This window comes from Phyllobates terribilis, unplaced genomic scaffold (genome assembly GCF_046119375.1).
Source record: "Phyllobates terribilis strain yellow unplaced genomic scaffold, ASM4611937v1 Scaffold_11__3_contigs__length_659146591, whole genome shotgun sequence".
Taxonomy (NCBI): Eukaryota; Metazoa; Chordata; class Amphibia; order Anura; family Dendrobatidae; genus Phyllobates; species Phyllobates terribilis.
In genome coordinates, this window is record NW_027362771.1 from 84,816,095 (window position 1) to 84,829,324 (window position 13,230).

General features: G+C 45.0%; 1 protein-coding gene across 1 annotated transcript in view; it reads right to left on the minus strand.

Moving 5' to 3' along the window:
* STK10 (serine/threonine kinase 10) overlaps positions 1 to 11,917 on the minus strand; it is a 126,519-nt gene extending 114,602 nt beyond the window's left edge. The window contains exon 1 of the mRNA XM_073651314.1: positions 11,645 to 11,917. Within this exon, the coding sequence (XP_073507415.1) occupies positions 11,645 to 11,797 (153 nt within the window). The 5' untranslated portion in view covers positions 11,798 to 11,917. The remainder of the gene's footprint in view (positions 1 to 11,644) is intronic.
* Between the last annotated feature and the right edge of the window lie 1,313 nt (positions 11,918 to 13,230).

The following is a 13,230-nucleotide window of genomic DNA, read 5'->3' on the forward strand; positions in this document are numbered from 1 at the left end:
TATTCACTGTGTCTCTTTCCTCATGTGCAGGCACTGCAGGACCTTAGGTATCCATGGTTATGACCACTTGCAACTAGCTGTCACTATATCAGTGGATGTAACCATGGATATCTAAGGTCCTGCAATGCCCTACATGGAGTAAATGACATCGTGAATCAGAAGAACTATACTACATTTCTAATTGGAGGTATTTACTAATATTATTACACCTACTACATATTGGGATAGGATATTGGAGATGGGATTACTCTTAAGTGCAGAGTCAAATTCAAAGCTTTTCTGTACTCTAAGAAACACATTAAAAACGCGGCTTCACATCTGCATCAAAATTTGCATCAAATAAGGGGGAAAAGGCGTAAAAGAAAAATGCAGCAGAAGTACAATAATCACAGAAGATTGTTTTTGTGTAGTTTGGTGTAGACACCGGCAGGAAACAAACAAAGTATTTACACTGTGTGAACACAACCTTACAGACAAAAGCCAGATCTTGTATAGTGAAGCTACATAAAGTTCTGGCTGCTACGACTGAATGAACAGAAAATAAATCTACAGGTCCCAACTAGAGATGAGCAGGACGCACAGATGACGTCACACCAGCCCTGGCTGATCAAAAGCTGCGGTGGGGACGCCGGATGGTTAGAGATTCGTAGCCTCCAGTCCAGCCGCCAGGTAGCACTGATCTGGACACTGGACCCGAGTCCCATGAATCAAGCCGCTCATCTCTAGTCCCAACTGTCCCAGATACAGAGGACAGCCCCGGCTTTGGGTCTACGCCCTGCATTCTCGTGTGTCCTATGAATATCCCTCACTACCACCGTCCCTCTGACAAAGCCTCCTGCCAGGGGAGAAAGAAATGTTAAATGTGTGTGGCCAAAATTCGGCATTTGTCCCTCTTTCTGTTCTTCAAAAGTTGGGAGGTATGTAACCATTTCTATTTTTTTTTTCCAGTTCTCTATACCACACTAAAACACATTAAACAAAGATCTTACTATTTTCAAACTGGCCACTAGACCTTTTCAGTTGTTATCAGTAGTTATCACAGACAAGACTGCAATAACAAATACCTCAATACAAAGCTTATAACACAGGAATACACCATTCACAATAGGTGGTGTCACAGCTCACCTCCTCCCCCTCTCTTCACAACAATGCTCATTAAATACAATTCAGTACGATCAGAGTCAATCTATTGCACTAATGTTCATGTGCCTAACAGGAAGTAGAAGTCTAACATTAGGCCAGTGTAATAACTGCAAGACTTTAGTTGCATTTTTTAAAATTATATTTGTATATATTTAAGAATTTGAGACAAGATATTTAACATGAAAACCCAAAACAAACAGTACGTCATTTTCTGAAGACACGTTCCTTAAAGTCATTCAGATTTATGGCGCTTACTAATTTGTGTCTGCCATTTTGCAGTTCGATATAGCGGCCACAAACAAAAGCCCTATTGAGTTTCATACGACGAATGCCGTTCGCTTCCTGATCATTTACCAATTTCTCAGCACTCCGATTTCCTCTGAGGAAAACCACACCTGTCGGCAGGATTGTGCTCAGTAAACTACATATACTGTCAGGTGGGCGACATTACACAGATTAAAATGATACCTTGGTTGATGAAATCCGTCCTATGGTTCTTGAGTAATCTTTACTTTCAGTTTGGAGATAATGATATGTTCGTGCTCCGGGGCGGCCTGTGGGGGGCGCTCTATCTGGTGCTTTGCTCATATACTCATCTGTATGCTCTTATGACAGCGCACTGTGCCTTCACTAACCTGCCTCCTATTTTGCCAAGCCCCGCACTACTAGATGCATTATTTAAAATGGGAGGCAGGTCAGTGAACTGTCATAAGAGCATACAGATGCATATGTAAGCAGAGCACCAGATAGTGCTCTGCTTACATATGCATCTGTATGCTCTTATGACAGTTCACTGACCTGCCTCCTATTTTAAATAATGCATCTAGTAGTGCGGGGCTTGGCAAAATAGGAGGCAGGTTAGTGAAGTAAAATCATTTTATAGTGACTCTAAAGTGTAGAACGTCGTCTTCCTTTTTTTTACAACGATAGGTGTTTACACAGCAGAAGTTCAGGGTAAGAGGAAACAGTAAGCCACAATGTATGGGAGAACACAGAAAGCGAAAGCCCACCACTGAAGGGAGAGTGGGCACCAGCACAATGTCAGTCATCTAGGAGGAAGTACCCTTACCAGAATATCCTGCATCAGTGTCACTGCTAGATGATGATATTATGGTACGTGTGACAGCTATGGTTCGTTATTTAACACGCAGGGGTTAACACTGATCATATAAGCGTAAAATACTCCGCAGGGTCTGTGATAACCATTCACTTTCTCAACTGGCATGTCAATGCACCTCACTTTTAAACCATATGTCCTAACAGCTAGCAATACCATGAATGAATGGGGGAAAAACAGGTAAAAATGCATAAAAAAAAATACTTGGATTTTATTCTGCGTTTTTATTGCAAACACTTTGTTTTTTTGCTGCAGAAAAATCAGCTACAGATACTCAACCAGTGCACATAAGAGTTCTGGAGAACAGGTCCTGATTACCATGAATGTTTTCTCTCCCCATAATACTTCTTGACTGTCCCATTTCTCTTCTGGCCTACGTATGCTATTTTATTTAGCTTTTCTCCCGAGGCTTACTAATCCATAGCATGCCTTATCTGTTGCAGAAATGCCAAAGATACTTACTGGGGATTTCATTCATTGCAAATACCATTTAAAGGGGTTGTCCATTACTTTATAACCTTCCCCACCTCCATCTGTGCTAACAGCTGTAGACAAGCATATTTGTTATAATTGTGCTTCATTGCATTACACTTAGAAACATTACTGCAGCTAAACAGCAATCCGCACAGGGAGATCCCAGCAGGCAGGATCGCTTCTCAGGAGATCACTGCGGGATTGAAGCAATTACTGCCAACAGGTTAAATCAGAAATACATGGAAATAAACACACAGTACTAATGTATTCCCATCATTCTTCAACCAGCAGAGGGGGGGGGGGGGGGGGGGGGGGACTGAACAAGGAGAATTTAGGGCTCATCAGACATGTAAAGGCATTTAGAAACACCAGGGTTATTTTTAAAATAATGTCTTTTCAAAACAAATTCACCTACTTTGGATCCAGTGTAGAGCTCTCTGGTGGTCTGCGCCAAGCCAGAAGGGATGAGGACTCATTTATCAGTCACCTGACCGCTAGGCTTATGATGTGCTGCTTTGGTCACCAGCCAATCAGACACCACCAATGTCACACCATTCCAATCACCAGCCAATCAGACACCACCAATGTCACACCATTCCAATCACAGGCAATCAGAGGACTAAAGAACAGAAAGTCATTGCATGTTGGACTAACCCTTTAAAGAAAATAGAAATTTACAGCCTTGACCTCATCACATTAAGTTAATTTGGCTGCCAAGTGACTGGTATATGTCAGTTGTACCATTATACCAATTTACAGAGGCATACTTTGGAGCCTTCTATCAGAATTATCTGCCAGGCAATACCCCTGACCAACGACTCAGCCGTGATGCGAACAGAACTAACCCTACCCCTAGAGAAGGTGACTCCATGGACTAAAGTGAAAACAAGAAAATATATATGTTTTTACTGAATAATAAATATATTTTAACAATAAAATAGGGTTCAAATTCTGAAAAGGTGCCTAAAAGACTTGGGACGCGGTAAGGTGCCAGATACATATGTAAACAATTGTGACCATAACGGAAATACCACAGAGCTACCCGACGCGCGTTTTGCCCTGCTTTTTTGCCCTCCCCAAGAAGCTGGGTCGAAACGCATCGCAGGTGGATAGACGCGGTTCCATTCAACCAGTAGCTACTATTCAATATACAACCAGGTAATACTCTATTTATAGTTTTATTACTATGTTAGCAACTATTCTTAGTGTGATACTACTTCTAGAATGGGTCATGCATTTTTACAGTGGTCATCATGACAGACTGATGGCATATTGTAGATGGTCACAATTGTTTAAATACATACACATACACACCTGCCACATTACCACGTCTCCAGTCTTTTAGATACCTTGTCTGAATTTTAACCCCATTTATGGTTATTTATAATTCAATAAACGATATACATTTTATTTTCTTGTTGTTCTCATTTCATTAACCTTCTCTCGGGCTGGGTGTAGTTATAATCATTTTGAAGTGTTACCCTTTTGGGTCCCCTTTACACTTTTTTTAGGGCATTTTTGTAATTAGTGATGTGAACAGAGTCAAAAAAAAAAAAAAGGATAATTGTGTTAGTATCATCAGTACAAAATATATATAAAAGACAATGTCGGATATTAAACCTCTTCTGAGTAATATAAACTCCAGAAACCTAATTCGGTCTCCTAGGGTTGGCGGTAAAAGTCAAAGGCCTCCTTGGACTCCTATTATTCACATGTAATAAGATCAGATACCAGAAAGAGCAGAAGATTCTTCCTGACATTAATCAAGTCTGTACATATAAAGTTATTAGCAGATAACAGTGGTAAGTGACCGGTCTATATGGAAGCACGCCAAGAGCAGGGCTATGACCGAGAGACGAGGACAACACTCCTTTCACATGCCAAGAATGAACAGCTACATTTCATTTGCTTATACATTAACCCGAAAGGAAACAAACAGTTAAATGAGCAAACAGAGCTGTGCACACAAACACTATTTTTTTGCTCAGAGGGTTCAGTGTTGTTAAAAGCCCATAATAGCAAAATAAATGGAAGATTACCAATACAATATTGGGGGGAGGGAGTGATAACTTGGGTAGTGGTGGTGGGGGGGTTGATGGCTTTCAGTTGTGGCTTCACTTTATCATCACAAACAGTAAGGTCTCGGCCACGTGATAAGAAGTGACATTTGGGTGTGCACAGGATGTAGCTCTGAGTCAACTTGGTGCAAGACCTTTCAGCTGCAACAACCAAGCAAAGAAAATGCTGAGTAAAACACATCAGCCGTGAAATATATTGTCATTACAATTCTATACAGAAAACTTACAAGATAAGCCCATGCGGACAAAGGTCATGTATCATTGTACCCCTGCTGTATTACACCACACGCAACTAACATGGGTGCACACACTTTATGGGAGAGTTCACCATTCTATACTGGGAGAAACAGGAGGTCAATAATAATTATTCATCATCACAATTATTTCTAGCAGGGACAAACCAAAGTGAGAAAGCAATCCTTGGTAACATGGCCGGTGTCCTCACATGCTGTACTGTAGACAGAATACAGACTGCTGGAAACACCCATCCGTATTCTGCTGACAGACGCAAAGAGCCAGCTCTCAGCGGAAGCTCATCTTCCAGCAAAACTTACCTTCCTCATTTAATGTGTGTGATTCTGCACAAGTGCATCATAGTGCTAAGTTCCATTATAGGGCAGTTCATTACATGATTAGCTTAAGATTGTTAATGTATGCAGTGTCACATCAATATTAATCATTTTACATCACCTGTGTCAAATTCAGTTAATATACACTGCTCAAAAAATAAAGGGAACACTTAAACAACAGAATATAACTCCAAGTCAATAAAACTTCTGTGAAATCAAACTGTCCACTTAGGATGCAACACTGATTGACAATCAATTTCACATGCTGTTGTGCAAATGGAATAGACAATAGATGGAAATTATTGGCAATTATCAAGACACGCTCAATAAAGGAGTGGTTCTGCAGGTGGGGACCACAGACCACATCTCAGTACCAATGCATTCTGGCTGATGTTTTGGTCACTTTTCAATGTTGGTTGTGCTTTCACACTCGTGGTAGCATGAGACGGACAACCCACAGAAGTTGCTCAGGTAGTGCAACTCATCCAGGATGGCACATCAATGCGAGCTGTGGCAAGAAGGTTTGCCGTGTCTGTCAGCGTAGTGTCCAGAGGCTGGAGGCGCTACCAGGAGACAGGCCAGTACACCAGGAGACGTGGAGGGAGCCGTAGGAGGGCAACAACCCAGCAGCAGGACCGTTACCTCGGCCTTTGTGCAAGGAGGAACAGGAGGAGCACTGCCAGAGCCCTGCAAAATGACCTCCAGCAGGCCACAAATGTGCATGTGTCTGCACAAACGGTTAGAAACCGACTCCATGAGGGAGGTATGAGGGCCTGATGTCCACAGATGGGGGTTGTGCTCACAGCCCAACACTGTGCAGGATGCTTGGCATTTGCCACAGAACACCAGGATTGGCAAAGTCGCCACTGGCGCCCTGTGCTCTCCACAGATGAAAGCAGGTTCACACTGAGCACATGTGACAGACGTGACAGAGTCTGGAGACGCCGTGGAGAGCAATCTGCTGCCTGCAACATCCTTCAGCATGACCGGTTTGGCAGTGGGTCAGTAATGGTGTGGGGTGGCATATCTTTGGTGGGCCGCACAGCCCTCCATGTGCTTGCCAGAGGTAGCCTGACTGCCATTAGGTACCGAGGTAAGATCCTCAGTATTCAATGAGAATATTTCATTCATTCAGATCTAGGATGTGTTATTCGAGTGTTCCCTTTATTTTTTTGAGCAGTGTAATATATATATACATACACATACACTGTACACTATGACCTCCTCCTGGGAATCCAAGTCTACTGAAGACTGAGCAGCTCATCTATACACAGCTTCTAATTAATACCCTGGGAGCAGATAGCACTTTCAAGAAATATATTTAAAGGAAAATAAGCCAATATTGCAAGGAAAAGGTGAAGCAGTTGCCATTATCACATGGGCTGTATAGGAGAGGAGAACATCCTGCCCAGCACTGCAGGAATGCTAGTAAAAATATGAAGGACCCGTTCACACGATGCACTTCCCAATGCCGATTTTACAGTGATTATCTCAAAGTCTAGTAAATATATTTCCATATGGTTATAGAAAAATTACTGAAAAAAACAAAAAATATAAAAACACATTGGGAACGCAACGTGTAAGCACTGCCTAGGGTTTGACCCAATTCTGGTTGTGTTCACATGTATTGGAGACCTTTATTGCAGATTCTGTCACACAGAGCCAGCATGTTCATCACAACATTGGACATCCTGGTAGAAACTAAATGTAACAATAGGGTTCCATGGGGTACCACGGGTATCTGTTGTGAAAAAAAAAAAAAAAAAAAGTAGTCATGGCTTTAATTTCATGTTAGGCTCCAATGACGGAACGTATAGGTGGAATTACAATGCGTGTGGAGGGGTTCAGTTTCCAATAATAGAACCATATTTATATTTGATAATGACATTTCTTTTTCTCAAGAGCATCCTGATCTCAGCCACTAGCCTTATCTTATGGAAAATGCCCTCTACATGATGATAGTTTACATGCAGGTAGCCACCTTTCACAGACGGGTGCACGGTAGGTGGCAAGTATTATATAACCATCTGGTAATGCACCGAGTACCAATGTTTCATGTGGAGAGAAGCTGGCAGGCTTCACACATGACTGATAGCCAGAGATGGAGCTGGGTGAGGCCATTTTTATGAGGCCTAAGCCTATGATTTTAGTAGTACCATTTAAGGGTACATTCATTTTTTGCAGAGATAAAAAAATAGGAGCAATTCTGTTTTATTATTTAACGGCGTTTTTATAGTGTGCCATATAAAAAGTTGATATTTAATTAGTGTGGACTGTTACAACCATGTTTATTTTTGGTAACAAAATGGGAGAACGGGATTTTCTGAACATTTTGTATGGGTTTTTGAGATTTTTGAAATTGTTAAACTTGCCTATTAAGCCCAGCCTGTGAAAGAACATATTAGGAGAGCAAAGAAAGCAGGACTGCGGGCTAGAGATGAGGGGATCTTATGAAATTCGAATTGGTCCTGCTGACCATAAGAGCTTACACTCCACAGAAGAAGAGAGAGGATTCGGCAGACCGAGAGCGCGAGAGAGAAAGGACCCTACTGACCATAAGAGCTTACACTATACAGAAGAGAAAAGACCCTAATGACCATAAGAGCTTCACAATATAGGAGAGAGAGAGGACCCTGCTGACCATAAGAGCTTACACTATACAGGAAAGAAAGAGAGGACCCTGCTGACCATAAGAGCTTACACTATACTTGAAAGAGATTGAATGATCGGCAAAACCATCATAAGCCAACAGCTAACTCCCCTAACTCTCCTACACACAGGAGGGGAGCACTCACTTAGACAAGCACTCCTGTGTTCTCTATGAGAGCGACTGCCAAAAATCTCTGGAGGCTCCTTATCTCATGGATCTGAAGTCCAAAAGAGATGCCGGATCATCCTGTCCCCCAATATCAGTTGTCCTGGGAAAGTCATGAGGTCCCAAGACACAATAGAAGGTCAATATCGGCCAATGTTAGTCTACTGTGTATGGTGCCCTTAGATTGCCATCCAAAAGATTGGGTTTCCCAGGTACCGTTGAGGTATGGATTAGGGGATGAGAAGAGTAACCGCTTATAATTACTCCAGGATGCATTATTCATATCATGTAAGATAGCTGGTATTTCTCATAGAATAGCAAGAGGTACATTTAATCAACTAGTATTCCAGAGATCCCAAACACAACATGACGTAAATCTTATTTTTCTAGGCGAGCTAACCAAACAATATATGAGAGGAGGTGGAAGAAGGCTACACGCTGCTATTCAGGCAGACAATTGACTTCGGAAACCCCACTGATATCTGACAGTGTGGCTTAGAAATCATTCTAGATTAGGGCCCCGTCAGCAACAAAGAATGAAAGGGATGTACTAGAATCACTTACCAGAGCAAGAATTACGCTCAAACTTTATTACACATTGGTTAAATAGCCTACGTTAATCTATGTGCCCACGATGCAGAAATGAAGCAGAAAATTTCCACTTCATTTCTGCATGTCCTTGCCCGGAAAAACGCATGCAGAATTTGACACGTGTTTTTCGCGCGTTTCTGAAGCCTTTTGCACATGTGGAATTGCCGTGCATTTTCGAATGCATTGACAAGGCAATTCCGCATGTGTAAATGCACAAATAATGGACATGCTGCGGAATTTTCCGAACATCAAAAACGCTGCGGAAAATTCCGTAGCATGGGCATTGAAATTGCGGAATTTCATTGGGGACCATGGGGGGCGGATTACCAAGCGTTTTACAAGCGTTTACGCAGCAAAAATTCCGCAGCATAAACGCTTGAAAAACACATTGTGGGCACGGACCCTTAGACAGTTTTCTGGTGTTATCACATTGGAAGCAACGGTGCTCAGGTTTACAGACTTTTCGGCACAGAGGGTACAACTTGGCATAACTCAATACTATACTGTAACAAGAAAAATCCTGCGCTTCATAAGTAACGTTAAGGGGGGTTTTCCACTCTGAGTGATGGTCTATAGCCAAGATCCGTGAGGACCCCAGAGGTCAGATTCTATGAATAAGGCCGGATTCACACATCCAACATTCATGGATCACGATGTCCAGACTGGTTGCAGCTCTACTGACATGAAATATCAACACCCTCATATATGGCTACGAGGCTGATGAGTTCAGGTCAGGAGAACCTCGTCTAGTCTATACGCGTTTCATGGACGTCTGAATTGGGCATAAGACTAGGTTAACACTTCTAACATTCATGCTTTATATATACCTATGAAGCGGTTGATTTTGAGGCAGGTGCCCATGGTCAATTCGGCAACCGGGTCTGTACTTGCACATGTAGTACTGGCCTAAGGCTGGCCATTCACATTAGATGGCGGTCGGTGAAACGATGCTTCAGCCAAAAGTTTGGCCGACAGCCATCTCAGCCTCCCGTGTTCACTTGGAACATCTCAGGGAGAACACTGATCAGCAGTGCTAAATCAGACATGCACGATCGACATCTCCCCCGCCCATCAGTCGGCTGGAACTACCATACACAACAGACCATCGGCCGGCACAGTCTATCGACAGATTCAATTGATATTTGTCTAATGTGTACAGGGGCCTCAAGGCTGGTTGCAAAATATCGAGCGTTAGACAAGTCGAGGGACAAAAAAAAAAAAAAAAAAGTGTTCAAGTTGACTGAAACATGTCAATTTTATAGTCAAATCACAGATAAGTTGAATATTGCATGCAACTTGCACTGAACAATGGGGGAAACCATGTCGAAAAGTTTAAAACAGTTGCATAGCGGTACAGCTTGGATAGCAGTGCAACACCATGATCTTCATGTCATGCAACCAGTGAGGCTGAGAAGCCCTTAGCCTAAGGCTACTACCCCACTATCAGTATTCGGTCAGTATTTTTTCTCAGGAGTGGGAGTCACACCAGGAGTGGGTGATAAATGCAGAATTGGTGACTTGTTTCTTTTATACCTTTTCTCTGATTGTTCCTCACCTGGTTTTGACTCCCACTATTGAGAAAAAACACTGACCGAATACTGACCAAATACCAATAGTGGGGCCGTGGCCTTAAGGTGGGACAGCACTTGTGTATTATTACATGGAGCATCATTGGCCATACTAGGTTTCCCTGCACCACAGAGCTCTCACCAGTGGCTGTGCAGGGAACTGCAGACGGTCCCATTCCCTTCAACAGGTTACACATCCAGGTGGTGGAAGCTTTAGTGTGAAGAAAAAAAAAAAAAACTTGTAGTATTGGGGGGGGGGGGGGTCCTCAAAGGTTTGACCTCCACCTTTCACAGTGATGGCATATCCTAATAGACCATGACTTAATAGTCAGAATTCCAAGGCTTACAGTCATACAATGACACATAGTAAATAGTGTGTATAACATCAGTAAGTCATCCAATCTGCGCACAGAGGCTCCAATCACTGAAGAAATTATTAAAGAATATTTCATATTTGTAATTGAATCCGCACCATCACATAGCTGGGGGGGAGGGGGAACAATCACCTGCCTCCCCCTAGATTAGTGCTCTCCAGCCCAACTTTAACTAAACACAGTATTTTTCCTTGCGACCTTACATCGGGGAGCTCTTTGGACCCCTAACTGCCCCCCAAAAGAAGGTGACATTAGCATGTCTCAATCACACGGCACCAATGGTGGCATCAGTGCCCAGACTGAGTGTCCTCTGTCCTCACCCCTGGATCTAATACATAGGCATGAGCCAGATAATATCCTGGAATGTTATATACCATGCAGTTAGAAGTAGTGCAGTGATACCTGAGACTTGTAGTGCACCAGCCACAGTATATTACCCATTACATGAAATGTGACCCACCACATGCCGGCGCGATCAGCCATGTGAGTGACCAGAATGAGCCAAACCTTGGGAATGTGGAAGTGACAGCGGCCATAACTGTGAGACCACCGCCTGCCCAGCTTACGTGAAGGGGGTCCTCCGCACCCAGCCACATCTGGCCTTATAGGAGATAGAGGAGTGTTCCCATCTGGGACATTATAGCACAGCCATCACAGGGTGCAGTATAGGTAGCGACATAGGTGCACATGCCCCAAGTGTCATAAATTCCCTTTAAACCATAGTAAAATTCCTTTTTTCCAGCATCCAATAATCCAGAACTGTATATAACGTGCACTTCCACAAAAGCAACAGAGAAGTGAATAGACAAAGTATCTACTGTCTGATATTCCAGAACATTTAGCTGCCGGATTACCGGACAGTGCCGCCCTCGTACCCCGCACCACCTGTGCACATCGGGCACCAGCCCCGCTCACCTTGTACACTTTCCCGAAGGCTCCATCCCCCAGCTCGCCGACTATGTCCCACACCGTGTTAGGGTCCAGGTCTCTCCGGACGTGCTCGTACTCCCGCAGCCTCCGCTTATCGCTGGTGAAGCGCAAGATACGTCGGAAGTTAGCGAAAGCCATGACAGGAGAGCAGCGCAGGTTCCCGGGAGGAGCCGGTCACACAATCCCGGCGTCAGCTCCGGCCGCCGCCAAACTGCAGCGCACAAGAGCTCCAGCGCTGGGGAGAACCAAATGGGGCCAATAGCCCCGCCTTCCACCCCGCCCATAGGCGGAGCCTGGAGCCACATGCTGGAAATCACCGAGAGGTGGGCGTGTCTGCTGTGAGATCGCTATAAAGACAACTCGCCGGGCAAGGTTTATTTCTGGATGTGAGAGGCTGGAGACGGCGGGGCACAGCGTCATCTAGTCAGCGCGGGTCAGGTGCAAGGGATGTGATGTTACCGGGTCCGAGAGCCAGGTGTGTGGGCTCACTGATAGTGCTGGGGACCCAGAGCCAGATGTATGGGCTCACTGATAGTGCTGGGGACCCAGAGCCAGGTGTATGGGCTCACTGATAGTGCTGGGGACCCAGAGGCAGGTGTATGGGCTCACTGATAGTGCTGGGGACCCAGAGCCAGGTGTATGGGCTCACTGATAGTGCTGGGGACCCAGAGCCAAGTGTATGGGCTCACTGATAGTGCTGGGGACCCAGAGCCAGGTGTATGGGCTCACTGATAGTGCTGGGGACCCAGAGCCAGGTGTATGGGCTCACTGATAGTGCTGGGGACCCAGAGCCAGGTGTATGGGCTCACTGATAGTGCTGGGGACCCAGAGCCAGGTGTATGGGCTCACTGATAGTGCTGGGGACCCAGAGCCAGGTGTATGGGCTCACTGATAGTGCTGGGGACCCAGAGCCAGGTGTATGGGCTCACTGATAGTGCTGGGGACCCAGAGCCAGGTGTATGGGCTCACTGATAGTGCTGGGGACCCAGAGCCAGGTGTATGGGCTCACTGATAGTGCTGGGGACCCAGAGCCAGGTGTATGGGCTCACTGATAGTGCTGGGGACCCAGAGCCAAGTGTATGGGCTCACTGATAGTGCTGGGGACCCAGAGCCAAGTGTATGGGCTCACTGATAGTGCTGGGGACCCAGAGCCAGGTGTATGGGCTCACTGATAGTGCTGGGGACCCAGAGCCAGGTGTATGGGCTCACTGATAGTGCTGGGGACCCAGAGCCAGGTGTATGGGCTCACTGATAGTGCTGGGGACCCAGAGCCAGGTGTATGGGCTCACTGATAGTGCTGGGGACCCAGAGCCAGGTGTATGGGCTCACTGACAGTGCTGGGGACCCAGAGCCAGGTGTATGGGCTCACTGACAGTGCTGGGGACCCAGAGCCAGGTGTATGGGCTCACTGATACTGCTGGGGACCCAGAGCCAGGTGTATGGGCTCACTGATACTGCTGGGGATCCAGAGCCAGGTGTATGGGCTCACTGATACTGCTGGGGATCCAGAGCCAGGTGTATGGGCTCACTGATAGTGCTGGGGATCCAGAGCCAGGTGTATGGGCTCACTG